At 38.4% G+C, this 20,749-nt stretch overlaps 1 protein-coding gene across 1 annotated transcript in view; it reads left to right on the top strand.

Annotated features, from left to right (window-relative positions):
- mfsd14bl.S (major facilitator superfamily domain containing 14B like S homeolog) overlaps nucleotides 1–20,749 on the top strand; it is a 47,964-nt gene that overhangs the window by 8,166 nt on the left and 19,049 nt on the right. Inside the window, exons 2-4 of the mRNA XM_018243879.2 lie at nucleotides 12,324–12,419; nucleotides 14,891–14,953; nucleotides 20,266–20,393. Coding sequence (XP_018099368.1) covers nucleotides 12,324–12,419; nucleotides 14,891–14,953; nucleotides 20,266–20,393 — 287 coding nt within the window. The remainder of the gene's footprint in view (nucleotides 1–12,323; nucleotides 12,420–14,890; nucleotides 14,954–20,265; nucleotides 20,394–20,749) is intronic.

Genomic DNA, 20,749 nt, shown 5'->3' with positions numbered 1-20,749 from the left:
TTCTTAACATCCTTTTATCAGCCATAGCGATTCATTGCATATATGTACCCAACTGTAAAGTAGTATGTCGAATTACTTCCAAACTTGAAGCTGTTTTTTTAGCTCTTTCTAGCTGTATTTGTATTTGCTGAGGAAAATAGTATATTTTTAATAATATTGCATAACCGATCTGAGCAAGAACATGATTGCAGCATCCCAAACCTGCCACTTTAGAGGAAGGATACATGAGGCTTTTAGTTGACATGCGCAAAATCAAAGGGGGCAAAAGGGCTGCAATGAATGGGCATTTTCACCCCATGTGAAAAATAGTTAATAGTGGTTTAACAGGGGAAGATCAGCCTAAAAAACCAATGCATTGGTCAGATGATACTTTGCTAAAGATAAATGCACTGTACTTTATCTGCATTTGCAGCAATTTTGGTCTAATTCATGCTTAACCTGTTTTTTGTTTTTTTTTTGTGTTCAACAATCACTTTTTTAGCATTTAAAGGAACTTTTTAAATTCCTTTCCCTTCACCTTTTTGTTAGAACTGCCACATATATGCCATTACAGGTATAAATTCTGTTTTACTCCTTTTTAAGGTTCAAGAAAAGCCTAGACTAAAATGTTCTTTGTTTAGTAAGTCTTAGCTGCTGTTCTCTAAGTTTTATGGGACCCAAGGGCACATTACCACACAGTTGACATATCCCTTATGCCTGCTCCCTATGTGGAGCACAGTTTGTTCTTGTGCAGTGTGTAAATAACACCTGCCCTACATAAGCAGTAAGGCCATGTGCTGTGCTTTGTCTTCCAGGATCTGTTTAGTGGTTTATGAATGGCACACAGGGCTGCTTGTGCCATAAGGCAAGGTGAGAAATTTGCCTCAGGTGACCATGTGTGGCAGGTTACTAGGGGTAGCAAAAAGCCTCTCTCTACCGCACCCCCCCCAAGACCTGCTCCGTCACGAAAGAGGTAAGCGTGCTGCCCCTCTATTTATAGACCCATGCCCGATCCGCCAGCCCGCCCTGCAGTGACGTCACAAAGTGGGTGGGGGCGAGCACAAGTCTATAAATTACGGCACCAGCATTGCTAGGTCGTGAGCGGGGAGAACTGGAGAAGAGCTCAACCCGGAGATTTTGTGCAGGAGTCGCCCCAAACCTGCCCAACCTGAGGGTAAACCAGCCGGTTTTGGGCCGGGCCTGCACATCACTAATATGGAAGCCTATGTGGCCACAAAGTTTAGTTTTTGAGGTGCTTTTCTAAAATAGGATTGTTTTGCCTTTTCTGATTCAGTTACTTTGTTTACACATTGAAAGAGAAAACTCCTAGCATAGAGCAGTTGCGTTAGTAAATCATGCCTTTTGTGATGTAACAAGTTATGACAAGTTTGCCTAGAAAATGGTTTTACCATTAACATTGAAAATCTACTTGACGTGGTCTCAAATTTCTCAAAATAACAAATCCGATATTTTTATCTCTTGGGGCAGATTTATCAAGGGTCCATGTGAATTCGAGGGAATTTTCTAAGTAGAAAAATTCAAAATCCAAAGTAATTTTTTGGATACTTCGACCATTGAATAGGGTACTATGACTTCGAATTCGATTTGAAGTAAAAATACTTCGACTATTCGACCATTCGATAATCGAAGTACTGTCTCTTTAAAAAAAACTTCGACTTCAATACTTCGCCAAATTTTCTAAAATAGGATCTAGAGCATTTTTCTACGTTTTTTGAAGTCAAAGAAAAATCGTTCCTGTGTAAAGGCTAAAGCACTGCTCCCACTTAAGATTACAGCATATGGTCTATAGTCTGCAAGGTCTGCAACTTTAAAAGTCTACTTAACACATTTAAATATTATAAAAAAAAAGCTTACAATAAGATTTTTTTCTGTTGCTAGAAACATGGATTATTGACCTGGTATTTTATCTACTATCATGTACAAGGCATCACTTCATTATTAAATAAAAAAACATTAACTAACAAGCTTTGTTTATAATGAATTCTGTAGGAAGTATAATTGACACATTTTGGAGGTTTTTTGGTAACATATCCGATGCCTGTACTTAATAGGACAAGAAACATTAAGTGAGGGGGCGTGGTCTGCATGGAGACCGGATAGGCAGCGCAGGCCGACAGCTCCGCCGCACAGGGGCCCATACTGCAGATAACCTGCAACTCACCGGCTCTCACGGACCACTTCCTGGAGGGTAAAGTACCCGTGCTCGCATCCGGAACCTCTGATGGTTCGGAGGAGTCGGCGCAATCATACAGCGCGCCATTCCGTCTCTCCCCGCATCATGGCTGCTCAAAATGGCGCCGTGCACCATGCGGCGCGCCAAACTCAGGAGGACTCGCAGGGCCAGGGTGGATCTGCTGCAGGGAAACTAGCTCGTTTTGCTAGAGACCCGATGCCACAGCCTTTGCCTACAGGTACGTCCACTTCTGCTACTAGCGCAATGGAGTATTCAGACTCAGAACCTGCTGCAGCTGCGCCCTCCTCCCCTGCCCCCATGCAATCCCCCTCAGAACCAACATTGGCGGAGGTCTTACAGGCCATTACTTCCAACCATACTGCACTTGTTGGGAAAATTGATGAACTCAAGACAGACTTTGCCATACTGAAACACGATGTGCAAAAGTTGAGGGAGAGGACAGGGGAGGTGGAAAGACGGGTCAGTGAAGTGGAAGACCGCACATCACCTCTGCCCAACAGGTTGTCGGCCACAGAAAAGCAGGTTGCGATGCTTGAACAGAAGACTGATGACTTGGAAAATCGTTTGAGAAGGAATAATATACGGATACTGGGCCTCCCTGAGAGGGTGGAGGGTACCGCCACAGAGACTTTTGTTGAAAAATGGCTGGCCGATACGTTTACCCGTGCCGTCTTCTCTACAGCTTTCACGGTGGAGCGGGCGCACAGGGTGCCGGGTAGGCCGCCGCCACCGGGGCCCCTCCCCGTCCATTAATTGCCCGCCTTCTGAATTACCGCGACAGAGACTCGGCCCTGCAAGCGGCTAGAAGAGCTAGAGAAATATTTTTTGAAAATCATAGAATATCACTTTACCCCGACTTCTCTATGGAAATTCGGAAGCAGAGAGCAAAATTTACGGAAGCCAAGCTGCAGCTCAGACAAAGGCAGATTCCATACGCTATGATGTTTCCAGCAAGGCTGAGAGTCACAGACAACGGCAAGGCCAATTTCTTTACTACACCGGAGGAGGTCTTCACTTGGCTGGAGGGGAGACACAGACAGTCTCCGCGGAGAGAGCAGTGAGCTCTTCCATGTTACGCCTGGTTGGCTTGTTGCAAGTCTACCCTTCGGTTTATTATGGCGTTCTGGAAGCTATGGCCTGGCACTTTTTCATTGTCTCCACAAGAGGACACTTCCCCGGACAGGTAATGCTGCAACATATGTCGTAATGCAGGACACTGGCTACCTTGCTCTTTAGTCCCTGTGCGGAAGCTGACAGGCCCCAGGACATTTGGTTCTGCCTAGTAAGGACGAAATGTACCCACTAATCTCCCTTCATAGTTCATTTTATTTTATTTTGGGGAATGCAAAAACTCACTCTTCTAAGGTTATGGAGTGGGTGGGGTGGGTTTGGGTAGGGGTTGAAGTTATGGGGTTTGCAAGCAATGTTAGTTTTTTTGGTGTCGCACGATTCACCGTCTATTGTATCTTCCTGTTAATATGCAGTTTTATTCTGGATGTGCCTCCTCCCACTCCTGCCACACTCTATACCTATATGTCCAATGGCTTCCATTAGGGTACTGTCGTGGAATGTTAGAGGTATGGGGGATGGGATAAAACGTAGACTGGTTTTTGACTTTATCAGAAGGTACAAACCTCAGATGATTTTTCTTCAGGAGACCCATCTAGTGGGTTCTAAACTGTTATCCCTGAAAAAGCCCTGGATTGGCTCGATGTATCACTCCTCCTTTTCCAGTTACTCTAGGGGTGTTTCTGTTTTATTAGCCAAAACTTGTCCTCTAGCGATAGAGAAAGTAATTTCTGATAGACATGGTAGGTTTATCCTTCTACACGGTAATGTCTATGGCAAAAAATTTAACATTGCGAACATATATGCCCCTCCTCCACCTACGGCCGAATTTTTTAATGAGGTAACTGGGAAACTGCTGAGCTTGCCCATAGCGCCATTTCTCCTTATTGGGGATTTTAATGCAGTATCTAATGCGGACATTGATAAACTGCATCCCCCTCGGGTTTCCTCGGCACCTTTCAATAGATGGATTTCTACCATAAACCTGGTGGATCTGTGGAGAGTGCGCAACCCTGGCCTCAAGCAATTCACGTGTTACTCCCCTGGTTGCAACAGCATGTCCAGAATAGATCTCGCTCTAGGTTGTCCAGAGATGAATAAATGGGTACAATCGGTTGAGCTGCTTACTAGAGGCATCTCGGATCATTCCCCTCTGCTACTAACTTTCAGGTATTCACAAGCACCCATGGATAGAGTGTGGAGGCTGAGCCCCTACTGGGCGAAGCATACCCAGTTAAATGATATTCTTAATGCCAGTATGTTAAATTTTTTGGCTGCGAATGGCACCGAAACTCCCTTACATGTAAAGTGGGATGCACTTAAAGCCTATGTCAGAGGTGAGTTTATCAGCAATATAGCAGCTTTAACGAAAATGGCGCGAGTGGACATAGCCCAAAAAACGATAGCAGCACAGGTGGAGGAAGAGGCATATATCAAATGTCCCACGACCCATTCATTCCAAAGCTGGCAAGCTAGTCAAAGTGCCTTAAAACTCGCCCAAGTAAAGCTTACCAAAAAGCATATACTCTACCAGAAAGGCAACATATTTGAGCATGGGGACAAAAATGGGAAGCTACTGGCAATGCTAGCTAAGGAAGAGACGACTACCATGGCTATTCCTGCAATAAAGTTACTAGATGGCTCAGTGGTATCTTCACTAGAGGAAATAAATCAGAGATTTGTAAATTTCTATTCTGACTTGTATAGCCCCAAAATACGCACTACTCCGGAAGAAATAGGGGACTACCTACGTGACATAAATATCCCTAACCTGGCACCACACCTCTCTGTAGCACTAGCTGAGAATATCACAATCTCGGAGGTTGAGGCTGCGATAGCTTCATTCCCAACAGGGAAAACCCCAGGTACTGATGGTTTGCCAATGGAGTGGTACAAACAACATGTTAAGTTACTTGCACCTCTCCTGACAGACTTGTATAATGGGGTTCAGAAAGGGTCACTGTTGCCAGCCTCAATGAGAGAATCTTTGATAATTTTACTATTAAAACCAGGTAAAGACCCGCTAGATTGTAGTTCGTATCGGCCCATAGCACTCATTAATGCGGATGCAAAAATATTAGCCAAAGTCCTGGCATCCCGTCTAGCGCCCTTATTATCTCACTTAATCTCTCCGGACCAGACGGGTTTTATGCCTGGTCGCTCCACGGATATAAACATTAGGAGATTGTTCACGAATATTTCTGTTACACACGATAATCCAGGTAGTAGACTGGTTGCCTCTTTGGATAACGAAAAGGCTTTTGATTCAGTCGAATGGGAATATCTATGGGCCACGTTGAACAGAGTAGGTATACCCCCATCGTACATTAACTGGATAAGAGCAATATATGAGCTACCAGTAGCGAAAATCCGTACAAACAACAAATTATCCGCCTCATTTCCGATCCTCAGAGGTACCAGGCAGGGATGCCCCCTTTCTCCCTTTTTGTTTGCACTGGCCATGGAACCTATGGCCTGTCGCATCAGGGCCTCCCGGGACATTGAAGGACTTAGGATTGGGAACCTAACTGAAGTCATTTCAATGTATGCTGATGACACTCTATTATACCTGCCTAACGCCCAACTGGCACTGTCACAAGCTCTAACCATTATAAACGATCACACTAATTATTCTGGACTTAGGATAAACTGGTCCAAGTCGGTTCTCTTTCCTATAGATACTCTCCCGCCAGATAATCCTCAAAGGACTTTGGGACTCAATTGGGTGACCACCTTCAAATATTTGGGGATTTGGATTCACGCTGACCTAACCAAATATACAGATCTTAATATTCTGCCTCAAATACGATATATGGAACAGAAAAGAAATGCATGGGCTAATTTACCTTTATCTCTGATTGGTAGGATAAACCTTTTTAAAATGATGATTTTACCGAAATTAACTTATATCTTTAGGCAATCCCCAATAATGATCCCTCATATGATCTTCTCTAAACTCAAAAGCCTTACCCTTACGATGTACTGGAATAACGCCACTCCCAGACTAGCTCTCACCACCTTACAACTCCCGACCCAGCAGGGAGGTTTGGCGGCCCCCAATCTTTTCTTTTACTATTTGGCATCTCAGTTGGTAGTTGTGAGGAATTGGGCCCAATCTGATGACACCAATGCGTCTGTGATCCTTGAAGCTCAACTAGCAGGATCCTTTGAAGGCCTCAAAAATCTGCCTTATCGAGGTGCTACTTATAATGTTAAGATCTCCCTTCTGATGAAAGAGACACTTAAGGCCTGGCGTTTGGTGTCTCAATATTACCCTAGGCTACAACCTCAATGCTCCAGCTTTGCCCCACTGTGGTGTAACCCCTTTCTGAAGCAGTTTGAGTTGGTCCCTGACCCTCAGCTCTGGGCAAGATATAATGTAAAATATCTTTCAGATATTACAATGGAAGGTAACCTCATTGGTTTTCAGGCCCTAAAAGAGACTTATAATTTACCGAACTATATGTTTTTTAGATATCTGCAATTGAGACACGCGTTTGTGACTCAGTTTAAGGGTGACAAGGTGGACACCAAGTTGAATAGCTTACAGGTAGGGGTACATAAACAGGTATTATGTAAGCCGCTCTCATATTTTTATACACAATTACGGACTGTTAAGGGGTCCCCTCTCAATAGGTTACAAACTAAGTGGCAACAGGACATCCCTGAGATCACGCAGGAACATTGGGAAGAAACATTGAGTTCTGTCTTTGAAGGAGTAATCAGTAGTAAAGACAAAATGACACAAATTAACTACTTACATAGAGTTTACTTTACCCCACAAAGATTGCATACAATAAATCCAGTCATTAGCTCAGAGTGCCCCAGATGTCGACACTCCCCGGCGGACTTTTTTCATATGGTGTGGGATTGCCCTGTGATTAAATCATTTTGGAGGGCGGTGGTACAGATCATTGTAGTTAAAACTGGCCTTTTCGTACCGTTAGAGCCCAGAGTACTTTTACTAAGTCAGATGGACGAAGTGTCCCCGAGAAGGGCGCAACGTACCTTATTATCTGTACTTTGTATGTATGCTAAAAAATCGATTGCAATTAAATGGAAGTCTGGAGATGGCCCCAATGTGAAGGACTGGGAACAATTGGTGGAAAACTCCCTCCCATTGTACAAACTTACATACATGAAAAGGGGTTGTCCTGAGAAATTTAGTAAGATATGGGGTTTGTGGCTTGAGGAGGACCCTGACCTAGATCCTCCTTGACTCTCTGACTGATCACTCTGAGTTCGCACCATCCTTTATTTGTACATATTACTCTAGTGGGGTGTGCGCGTGTAAAGGGATTATCTATTGGCTCATTACCGCTTTGTGGGATTTAACACTTACAGTAAATGGAGGAAGATACTGTGTGTGAAACAGGGGGGATGGGAATATATCATTGGCTTTACACTGTGTTAAACTGTGAACCTTTGGCAGCTCTGTGTGATGCTGTAGATACACTGTGGTTTACCAGATGTATCAGGATAGAACTGCACTGTGGTGCTTGTTATTCAATTTGACAAGGACAGCATAGTGAACATAATATTAGGGATGTAATGACAAGATGAAAACGTGATTATAAAGAACGACAAAGACACCATGTTTTTGTTATGGTTTAAGTTTTATTGTGAAAACTGAAATACTTCACTGTACTGTATATTAACGGAAACAAACATTGTGTCTATTGCTGCTGTGATAACTGACTGTACCGTAAGTTTGTTTCAATAAAAGAATTGTTAAAAAAAAAGAAACATTAAGTGCTTGCTTCTGATGACAGAAATGGAAATTCATTCATAATACAAAAAAAAAGAGAGGGAATAAGGGAACGAGCCATTGTATAGATACTATCACAGACGCAGAGTTCTCCCCTAGCTGTTTCAGCCTGATATTTTTTGCTACCTGTTCTGCTCGGATTCACTTTAAAGCCTGCTCCATCCTTGCCCTTCATAATAGAAATATTTTCAGAGTGTTTGGTAGTACTCTACACTTCTGCCCCATGGTGTATACATCATCAGTTCACCTCTCACAAAGGGGCTGTTTGTGGCTTCACTGTGACCAAACTTTTAAATTAGATAGCTTATAGATGTTAGATGAATAATTCACACAATGCAAATTTTTTATTCAAAGGAGAAGGAAAGGTCTTTTTACTTGAAGTTAGGCACACCCAAGTGATTCTACTGCGCATGCGTCTGCCCTGGGAAATTTGAAGATAGAAGCCAGAAGACGATTGCTCCGTTGTGCTCGATGGAAGAATCCTGGGCCGATGCAGTTTTCTCCTGATCGGTACACCAGCCCAGGGTTTGAGGTAAGTGCAAGAGATCACTTGGGGGTACCTAACTTTTGGCACCCCAAGTAAAAATGACCTTTCCTTCTCCTTTAAATTACTGAAAATAATTTGCATAATCTATGAACAGAAATTGTTCAGTTGTTGAAAGCTTCATTCGCATGGCATTGTGGGGCAGATTTATACATTTTCATGTTCAAGGAAAGAAAAAGAGAGGGAAAAAAACACAAGACAAACTCGTACATAGCACTTCCCATTAATTTAAATTTGCCAGCTTTTATGTGATGGTTTTTCATGGTAATATTATTATATTATATTACAGGTATGGGATCCGTTATCCGGAAACCCATTATCCAGAAAGCTCCAAATTATGGAAAGGCTGTCTCCCATAGACTCCATTACTATCAAATAATCCAATTTTTGAAACATGATTTCCTTTTTTCTGTAATAATAAAACAGTACCTTGTATTTGATCTCAACTAAGATATTAATCCTTATTGGAAGCAAAACCAGCCTAATGGGTTTATTTAACATTCACATGATTTTCTAGTAGACCTAAGGTATGAAGATCCAAATTACGGAGAGATCTGTTAACCGGAAAACCCTGAATAACAGGTCCCGTACCTGTATCATAGTCACTTTCTCTCTTTTTTCTCTTTTACTTTTTTTGATATTCTAGAAAAAAACTATCTTGATTTTTTTTTTTAATCTGCCTTTAAGGGTTGGATTTGTTTTTTAGATGAAAACTTAGGTTTCCATGCAAATATTAAAGTTGAAGATTTTTTTTTTTTTATGGCTTTGTTAAATGCAGGGATAAAGTCTTTTTAGATGCGTATTCAGTTCAACACTGATGCAGAAACTTGCAACGAATGTGGGCCGGTCAGTCACTTTGCTGCTTATGAAAGATGCATATATCTTACAAGTATATGACTATGATATTTAATTTTTGTCCAGTTTTAGTTGTTTCCTTATACCACAGCTACTAAATGCAGGAAACCCACAAAAAAAACAGTTTAGTGTCAGTCCAGAAAGAATTGTGAATGCCAAGAACCCAGAAGCTTTACTAAATCTGCTGTATACTGGCACAGCGCTGAACATTTAATAGAGCCACAGTTTTGTAGGTCATTAGCTGCTGCTGCTTGGCAACTAACCACGTCACAGCTGCTGATGCTTGGAAGTTGTTCCTTAATCAAATCGTGTAAGGTAGAAGAAGCGCAATCTAGCTGTCTTGATTGTGATTTAACAAGGCATTGATAGTTGGTTAAGAAAAATCACAGATCTGAGAGTACTCCTAAAGTAACAATATAAAGTTATGTAAGACTACAGGGGTTATTTACAAGTGCAGTTGCTCAATGTGTAATTGGCTTTTGGAGAAACTATTCAATATAAGCCTGACTAAATTACAATAACTGCTAGTGATGCGTGGGCCTGCCCGTGTAGGTTCCAAGGTTTTGGCTCCGCACATCTTTATTGGGTGTTGGGCTGAACCCTGCACATGGCCCTCCCCAGCCACAGCGTGATGTGTGCCAAAATGCTCCAGCAGCTGTACTCGCTACCCTTTTCTAACACAAAATGCTGTAGCTCACTTCTGACAACGGATGCTTTGCTGTCAATTTCAAAATAAAAACAAAAATCTTAAGTTTTTGATGTGAATATTCCATGTCCGCAGAGAATTTGATTAGATGGCTACAAGTTTAAAGAAAGGTTTAACTTTTCCTCAAACCCCAGAGTTAGCCAAGCAATTATACTCTGTGTAATCGTAGTAAAACTTCCAGTGGAGAGAGAAATATGGAAGTTTGTTGCATCTACCTCATTTGTTGATAATCATATACGGCTACATATACGGTACCTCCCCCGCCCCCAAGAAAGAAATAATGTTATCATATTTGTATGGTATTTGAACAGACACTCGGAAGACCAAACTTGCCAACAGCCATGTAAAAAACAATTTGATATTTATTTTTGTTCACACAAGGCAATATTGTCTGTACAGAAATAACTATATTAGTCTTTTGAGTACCTGCTCAGGGCATTGCAGCTGTCCTCTTCCTTTTTTTGCGGTGAGTCATTAAAATCTCCTTTGGACCCTCTTTTTGTTTAATTCTCCAAGAAATGTTATTATATTAGTCAAACATTTTTTTTCATTTGATTAATATTTCTTTATGTCAAAATGGAAGTGTAAACAACTGCATTAGTACAATAATTACATTTAAATATACTTTTTGAGGGGCAGGTTTATTCATTTAAAATGTTTTTGTTGTTGCGCCCTTGCACTGTTGCTTTCAAGCGTCATTATGTTGTTTTGTTTTTTGAATTAAATATTATTTTATCAATCCACATAGAATAACTCCCTTATGGGGCTTGCTGCAAACCAGTGTAACTTTTGATGCCAGATGTGCAAAACATTGTGGGAGCTCTGAACTATAGCTCTTCAGGCAAAAGAATTCTGGGAACTGTAACAAATCAGAGCTTTGCAGTCTGCACTTCTTTGAATAAGTAATCTCCACAACTTAATATCCGTATGCTTCTTGCACAGAGAAAGGAAAGAGACTGCCAGGCAGGGTTTGCTAGTTTTGATGGCTCCATTTCCTCCTGTGCAGACAGCATGAATCAAAACGTGTGCCAAGCACACTTTGAACATGTTAAAAATACTTTGCTTGTATGGATACAACAAATATTCAGTGTAACCTATACCCACATTTTTCTGAAGAGTTAAATAAAGTAAAAGTGAAGCTTTACTATTTCTAATTGGGTTATGTTTTTCTTTATAGGTGTGTTTATACCTCTTCTCAAAAATTAACTCTTGGTTAATTAGAATACAGGGCCAGCTGTTTTGGGGAGTTGTTTAAAAAATTAAATAAAAAAAATGTTGAAAAACTGGATAATATAGTGAATAAAGTACCACCTCTTGTAAAATATAAGGATATTATAAGTTACAGAGGAGTTTCATGACCATATAAAAACACGAGGCCGAATGCTTTTTATACAGGTCACGGAACTCCGAGGTAAATTCTAATATCCTCATATTTTACAACTGGTGGTACTTTATTTATTATAAAACACAAATTTCAGTGAGTCATGTGACAGAAATGACATCAGTACTCACCGTTTATAAGGATACAATTTACAAGATATTCATGGCGTTTGTGTATTATAAATATATTACCGGTAATTAAGAATAATCTGCAAGAAATTATAACCCAGTTGTGTTGTTAAACTATAAAAGCTTTTTAGTTTAGCTTTTGTAAAATTAAAAATAGCAAGGATCTGTTGGTTTTTTCAATAAGTAGTGTGCCATAGGGCTGCAGTATGTAAGAATCCATTGTAGAGTACTAACTTAACCGCTGTGTCCACCTGACACGTCCCTCCTTTTCATGAATGAACAGTGTGCTGCCCTAGATTGCATGGTGCACTAGCCATATCAGCTATCAACTTGCTGTGTCCAAGTCTTAAATATGGAGGGGCTAGTGGAACCCAGATGTAAGTTAGGAATTCATGGGGAGCTATAATGTAAATGGTATTCAAAAGGTGGTCTTTGAAGGTTCCTAATTGACAATAATATCCAGAATTAATTGGATAAATAAAAGCCTTCACAGGCATATCACAATGGCTCCTTGCTTATGACTTCATAAACAATGTAACATAGGGGTTTACCTGCCCTTTTAAGAAGGTTATATAACTTGTTTAATGCATAGAATTTTTTTTTTTTAAACCATACTGTCAAATGCCACTTGTTTTTAAATGTTTGTAATTTTCCTATACCATTTTTGTCTCGCAATCAGCACCAAGGCATTGGAAGACCAAGTGTATATCATGCTGTGGTAGTTATCTTCTTGGAGTTTTTTGCCTGGGGCTTGTTGACAACACCCATGCTAGTTGTAAGTATCGAAACTCTTTCTTTGTGGCTATTAAAAGTTTTTCTAATTGTTTATGTTCATTAATAGAAATGCAAAAAATGCTCTTTTTTCCATATACAATCTATTAAGTCCTTATTACACATGCAATGTTTAAGAGCCTCGCTCTCCTTTATCAAACATATATTAAATGAATACATCAAAACAGTTAAGTGGACTTCAGTATAGGCTTAGCGCATATGACGGTGGGTCCAGGTGCTCATGCCCCAGACCATCAATAAGGGGAGTTTACCACTGCAATACTTTGTAGCAGGCACATATTTTAAATGACCATAGCAGCACTTTTAAATACACAACCCTCCCACCTTCTCACTCCCGAAGTTAACAGTCATTAACGCCTGCATGTATACTGTCTAATTTGTGGCAATGCACTCTGTGTCCAAAAGCAAACTAATAGATAAAATGTTATAAACTAAGAAGTCTCGTGTCAATGCTTGTGCGATGCAGATGTATGTGGCAAATTTAAACAACATGCAACGGACATATATATTTTATAAAAGTGATTCAATCATATTCATGTTCCAAAGTATAAAGTATATACTGATGCCTATACATTTTTATATTATGTTGCCAAATCTGTACAACACACATTAAGTATCGGTTTATATAGAAGTGGTTAAATCATCTTCATTATTTGTTCCTTTGATCTGTAAACCTGTACAGTGGTCTGTGTATATCCAAAGCCTTTTTTTTTTAAATTTATTATTTTTTTTTTTTTTTACAATAAAGAAATCTGTTGTGCTCATGTCTTAAGTGGGGGCAGAGCTTCAATCACCAAAAACCTATTGGATGCAACAGAATGTTTGTCCTCATAAAAATGAGAAATGCAGTGTTGCACTGGGGTGTCTGATCCCCCACCTTGCGCACACCACATACCTGAAACTTTCTACTTGTAAACAGGGAGTGGAGGGGAGTGCTCACAGATTACACAGGAGCGTGCATGGGTATGCAGGGCCCACCAGTTTTTGCTGACCCAGTCCAACTCTGGAGTGATGCTCCTTATGTGAAAGCCTAACAGGCTGTAGCTGGGGGAAGGGAGGGTGTTTATATAGAGGACTAAGAATTTGTTTTGAGTTCAGAAGAACATGAAGTAAAAGGTAACTTTGCATTCATTGTCTTGACATATCTCCCCTTTTGACTTTAGTTCATTCTTTTCCGATTATTAGGGTTACTTTTTTTTTGTCTTTGGGCTGTAATTCGTACAGGGGATGAACAAATTAACAAAACAAAAAGCACTACAAGGAAACTGTAAACACACAAATATCACTGTATAAATAAAACAAATAATCACAATTGCAAAGGCAGTTATACTGGCGAATCATATTACACTGATTACCATTAAGCAGTAGGTGTTCGCTATATAACAGTTGACACTTTTTGGTATACATTTTCAAAACAGCATGAGTCAACTATAAATTCCAGAAGATGTCTAATACTGCATTTTTTTATCAAATTGGGGAATTGCATACCTTTTTCAGAAACCCATTATCCAGAAAGCTCTGAATTACGGGAAGGTCATCTTTTTTTTTTTTTTTTTTTTTATCAATTATTTCTTTTTTTTCTCTGTGATAATAAAACAATACCATGTATTAGTAAACTGCATGAATTCCCATTGGTTTTATTTGCATAATTTACAACATATGCCAACACGGACAAGCCCAATTGCATGGGAAAAGATTACCAGTACTCTTAATCTGATGCTCCCTGACTTAGATGGATGGACATTTTACAAGATAGTTAGTTACTAAACTATACCTTACAGATTGCCAGAAGAATTACTACTTTGTAAATATTGAATTTATAGGAACTGTTTCAATCTTTGGCCAACACACAAAACCTGGTATAAAGCACAGAAAACTTGGAACCCAATCGTGGTGGGGAAAAAGTAATTTGTTCTACACCCTTTCATCCATAAAGAGGTGTTTGGAGAGAGCAAAAGGGTTCATTTAACCCACTCTGTTTTGTGGATCCGTAGTTGTATAATGACTGAAATAGAAAGCAATTAACAGTACCAGGTACGTCATCTGATGCAAGTACTTTCCCCCTTAAGGTGATGTTCCTACTGTATGTTTCAGGATAATTACAAACCTAATACACTGCTAAACAAATTCATTTAGCTAATTCAATTAATTTAGTTAATTCAATAATAATTTTTTAAATAATAAGTAGGAAGGGTAGAATGGGATTGAGAGGAGCCATTTTGAGAACACAACAGGGAATAGTACAGAGAAATGTTATGGAAGCAATTTTTTCTGTTTTATTAGCTTTTGTAGAAATATGGTAAATTATTTAAAGTGCCTGTAAGATACACATAAGCAGGGATTGATGTGAATAATGTACAATCTCTGTAAAGCATTACAGAGTTTGTTGACCTCCTAGAAATAAAGCTTAAAAATAATAATTACTTTGTTATAATCAGATATTGTCCTTTCTAGGTGTTACATAAAACCTTCCCTCAGCATACGTTTTTAATGAATGGACTAATTCAAGGAGTAAAGGTACGTGAAAACGTTATTTGTATAATGTGAATATGGGACTGGTAATGTTCATGTTTACAAAAACACATTATTTATGAAGGAAGGCATAAAGTAGCTGGTGGGGTATTTGTATATTATTGGGGGTTATATTGTATAATTCTTTATTTTCATTTAATGCTTCATGGCTTATGCAAGACAGATCCGTTGCCCATATTTGTAGCTGGCTAGAAAAAAGTCTTAACAGCTGAATAGAAACTGTTGCTTGCTATATGTAGGACAAATAATAAACCTAAGGCCATTTCTCTATTTGCCCTAAGACAGCCCCAAATATGTTGCAACGGAACTGGAGAGCTAAACTGTTTCATGTTTATATTGTGATGCCTTTGAATGTTAAACACACAATTTTTAAATACATCATCCTTTTTATTTGTGGAAACTTTGTATTACATTAGGGTTTCAACTTCTTTTATTTAAAACAATCTGCAGGGTACAGTACTTGCAAATTACTTTTTTTTGTCCACTTTTGGTTGATCCAAGTAAATGAAAGGTGTTATACGGGTACTGTAATAGTTGGCTGCAAAGTCATGGCAGGTAAGGGGTAAAACTGAACTTTGGTATAATGCTATTTTTCAATAATTCTTTGACTATTTTAAAAGTTAAAATGGATGGGTGTAGGTTGTGTAGTTGGGCCATGAAACAAAGACGTTCTGTGAGTAGTTTTTTTGTGAAATATTTATTTCTGTTTTCATATAAAAACTACAATAGTCATTTTCATAGTACTGTATATATATATATATATATATATATAAAAAAAAATGAACATGAGATGGCAGTCAATATTGACTTGTGTATGGACAAACTTTTTCCTCTTACTCCACCCTAACACATAAGTACAATACAAGCACAGCTGATATTCAAGTTATTCCTCTTTTTTTGAGAGAACATTATTTTTAACCGTGACTTTTGTCAACTGTACAGTTTTAAGATAATACATATGTTGGAAAGTCACACCACAACAAATGTAGAACATCTGATACAGTAAATAAGAAACTGGCATTGTGCAAATTATTTAACAGCTGTTGCTGATTTTAACAGGGCTATTATATCTAGCGAATCTTGTGCTACAACTTTAAATTAATAGTAACTCCAACAAATGAAAGTGTTTTAAAGGAATTGAAATATCGTGTGCTGTTGCCCTGCACAGGTACAACTGCTCTGTTTGCTTCAGAAACACTACTATTGTGTGATTATAAATACACTGCTATGAAGCATAGGTAGCTATTGAAATAGGGCTAAATGGGACATGGTAAATAGTGGATAACAGATAAGCTCCCTTATATTCTGCAGTGTTTATCTGCTGTGTAACTTGAGTCTTTTCTCCTTTGAATGGCTGCCCCCATGTCTAAACACCAGCTTATTTATATAAAGTATAGTAGAGTTTATGAAGTAGATTTTATTCTAATTACTGTAAAACACTTTCATTTGTTGGTGTTACTGTTCCTTTAAACAAACTACAGCTAGGGATCTGTTATCCAGAATTCTTGGGATCTGGGTTTTTTCAGATAATAGGTCCTTTAGTAATTTGGATCTTCAAATGCTTTTCCAGTGCTTTCTGGATAAAGGATACTGTATTAAATATGGTTTCCCTGTAATGTCAACAGAAATACTATAAAAGATTAATATTATATCTTATAATACAATACATATGTTGTTAATTGGAAAGGCCCCATGTACAGGTGGATGAAATGCATAGTCCAGTGTGCAGGGGGATTATCTGTGCACTGGTAATCCAATTATCTAACCTAGCAAGAACCACGCATGGAGAGCAGGTTAAGTAACCATGTTTATCTTAAACAAAAAACACCAAAAACCATAGATTTTTCAATGGTAAACACAGTGAAAAATGTTTAGTCACACACCCTGGTCATTGAACTTGTGTTTAACAAGGGAGCATTTATCCATTTAAAACATTTGTCTTTGTGCTGTGTAACTAATGTGTCCCATTAGTTCAGCCATTTGTTTTACTTTATTTGACATCTCTCCAGGAATCAGAAAAAGGAAACACAATGGATGCGCTAAAGGGTGTGGTTTGCTTAAAATATAATGTAACTGCAAATGTCTATGGTAGTAAAAATATTTTTAAGGATTTAATCCAGTCTGTAAGATTTTTTTTTAAGGTACCTTTCCTATCATTATGACTTAGTTTCCTAACTTTGTATGACCGGACAAGAGAAAAAAAAATCTCCTTTACACCATGTGTAATGGACAAAAATACAAGTTACAAATAAAAACCAAATGTTTACTGATCTCACTTTTTTAATGTAATAAAAAAAATGTAATAAAAAAAAAAAGATAAAGTATGTTATTTGGCAAAATTATTTCTCAACAGTTATAATTCATTGAACATACCTTAAGATATTTAGACATGCCGTTAAAGCCTGATGGGAGGGAATGTAACAAAAAAATGTGAGCATGTTTGCGTCCTTTTTGACAAATTACAAAGCTCAACAACTTCCTCTCAATGTATGTGAACAAACGGCTTTTGCGAAAATGCGCAGTGTTTATAATAACATTACGAAATTGCATTTGTGAATTTTTTTTGCCACAAAATATTTAGTGAAACTCCAGAGCAGGTGTGATGGCTAAACTTTGCTTAGCGATCATGAGCAATGTAATATTTGCTAGTGAATGACTTTACTTTGCGAGCAGCACTAAACATTTTAAATAACACTTGTGATTTTTAATTAATTCTCCCCTTATTATCATGTATGTGATACTCAGGACCTGGTGTTTTCCAGATAACAAATCTTTCTCTAATTTGGATTTGCATACTGTGTCTATTAGAAAATCATGTAAACATTAAATAAACCTAATAGGCTGATTTTGCTTCCAAGATGGATTTATTATATCTTAGATTCGATCAAATACAAGGTACTGTTTTATTTTTACAGAGGAAAAGGAAATGATTTTTAAAAATTTGGATTATTTGATTATAATGGAGTCTTGGGAGACGACTTTTCCGTAATTCTGAGCTTTCTGGGTAGCGGGTTTCCGGATAACAGATCCAATACCTAAACATTCTATATTGTGTTCTGGCTTGTTTCAAAGTCTAACTGTTCTTCATTATTAACAGCTGCCCTTTAAAATGATATACCTGTTTTTACATTGCCCAATAAGTAAATGTGTCAGCTTCTCTCCATCTGTGTTTCTCTGCAGGCAAAGTGAAGCCTATGCACTCCGTACACTTCTTTGAGTAACTACACTGATGGCATCAAGCTGTGTGTAGTCACGTGGGGTGGATTTCAGTGTAAAAATTCATAACTACAAAGGAACAGTAACACCAACAAATTAAAGTGTTTTAAAGGAATTCAAATATCATGTGCTGCAAATAGCCCTGCACATGTACAACTGGTCTGTTTGCTTCAGAAACACTACTATTGTGTTATTTATATATACACTGCTATGAAGAAAAGGCAGATAAGCTCCATTATATTTTGCAGAGATGATCTGCTGTGTAACCTGAGTCTTTTCTCTGAGTATAGTAGAGTTTCTGAAGTAGCTTTTATTCTAATTGCTGTAAAACACTTTCATTTGTTGGTGTTACAGTTCCTTTAAACAAAAACAAACTGCAGCTAGGGATCTGTTATCCAGAATGCTTGGGATCTGGGGATTTCCAGATAATGGATCCTTCAGTATTTTGGATCTCCAAATGCTTTTCCAGTGCTTTCTGGATAAAGGATACTGTATTGAATATGGTTTCCCTGTAATGTCAACAGAAATACTATAAAAAAGTAATGATATATCTTATTACCAGTGTTATTGCTATCAGCAATTACAATACATATGTACCAATAGTAACCAGTAGCAAGCCACTTATAGCTGTTTTTATAGACAAAGTCCTATTTAGATTTTTCAGCTGTCGACTGGGGAGTTGCAAATGTGACCTAACTGCACATAGAAAGCTGGAATTGCTTGACTTCTCCTTCAAAGTGACAAAGTAGTATAGCCTATTGTTGTCTACTCATACGTTTCCTGGTTGTGGTATTTGTCCGTTCTTGTGGACGTGGAGGGATAAGTATATAGTGTCACATCATTAGATGTGCATTAGAAATGCAACTACCCATGACATGGCTTTTATATAGCTTTCAACTTTTTCACCTGTGCCTAAAAAATTACCTGGATCTTTTTTATTGTTGTTTCTGGCACATTATTTAAATAAAGTCTATGTGGGCAGCAGTGTGTTATATTTCGAAACCTTTTTATCTCCCAATGCCCATATTTCTTACTCAACTGGCTGATTTACTGATGGTTATGCTGACTGACCAATAATTGCAGGAGCTGCTTTGATGTGCTGCACTGTTAAAATTGAAATCCTTGCTTCAGACTCTCTGCAATAGTTTATATAAACAAGCTGCTGTGTAGCCATGGGGGCCACCATTCAAATCTGAAAAAGAAGAAAAGGCATAAGGTACACAGCAGATAACAGATTCTCTCCAGGATGCATCTGTTATCAATTGTATATCTTATGCTTGAATGGCTGCCTCTATGGCTACATAGAAGCCGGTTTATACAAACTATAGTTGTTTCTGAAGCAAACACACCAGTTTTACCATTGCACTACAACAGTACATTATATTGTCATTTCTTTAAGACACTTTCAGTTTTTGGTGTTACTGTTCCTTTAAATGGGTGGTTAACTGACAGACACAAATAGTAGATTGGGCCCACTAATTAATAGGAGTCTTATTATACTGTTATTGCTAACGGGCCTGCAGGAAACGTAATCAATCACTACAGAGATGCGGAGTGAAAGCTACATTATAAAACCAAGTAGCAGTAGGGACATGGGTCTGGGTCATTCAGTAAAATTTATGTTTGTAGTCCCCTTATATGTGCATGGATTACAAGTGAAGAATGCCTTCTCATCACCCAAGACTGTACCAGTATATTTTGGTGTTACTCCTCCTTTCACACTGGAAACTATTTTGTACATCACAAGCAACCTTTTTAGCAATCAAGTTTGTATGCAGTATGGTGGATGAACACCAGCATAAAAAATGCCAGTGAAGGATCCACTACTTGTGTTCTTAGTCTATATGAAATAGATATGAAGAGCCAAACTTCTGAATTTAAAGACTGAATTTAATATTGTAAAGCTTCTTATATGCATAAGAACACTATGCTGACAAATGGGATTATAATTTGCTTTTTTGTGGGGGTTGAATCCATAATTTATTTTATTGAATGTGGTATAGTACCCCTTTTTCCAGCAGTCATTCTGTTATTGGTGTTTTGTTAACTTTATCTTTTGTTTGTCTTTTTTTTCCCTTTAGGGCTTCTTATCATTTATGTGTGCTCCTCTAATAGGTGCTTTATCAGATGTTTATGGAAGAAAGTCTTTCCTTCTGCTGACTGTTTTCTTCACCTGCTTCCCAATCCCCTTAATGAGCATAAGTCCTTGGTAAGTGATGGGTATCTGTTCTTGTACTATGTAGCTGAAGGTGGGTATCCCAAAAGGACTCTGCTAACATTTTAAATATCCCAAGCTTAAAATTAATGAATGTACTCAAAATAGTTTTATTCAAATAGTAAAGTTGTAGTTTAAAGATACCAAAGTTTCTGTGCAGAAAAACCTATGCAGGCTTTCTTAACTGTGGTACAGTATATTTTAGTGTTCTGGCAGATTGTGTACAAGTGGAGGAAATTCAGGACCATTGTTACATTACTCCGTAATTTAAGAGAAAGCAATGCAAGATAACCCCACTTAAATACAGGGCACATTTTGTCCTTTGAAGACAAATGACTGTATGTTAAAAT

Source organism: Xenopus laevis, chromosome 1S, assembly GCF_017654675.1.
Source record: "Xenopus laevis strain J_2021 chromosome 1S, Xenopus_laevis_v10.1, whole genome shotgun sequence".
NCBI classification, from domain to species: Eukaryota; Metazoa; Chordata; class Amphibia; order Anura; family Pipidae; genus Xenopus; species Xenopus laevis.
This window is presented reverse-complemented; position numbering and strand designations above follow the sequence as displayed.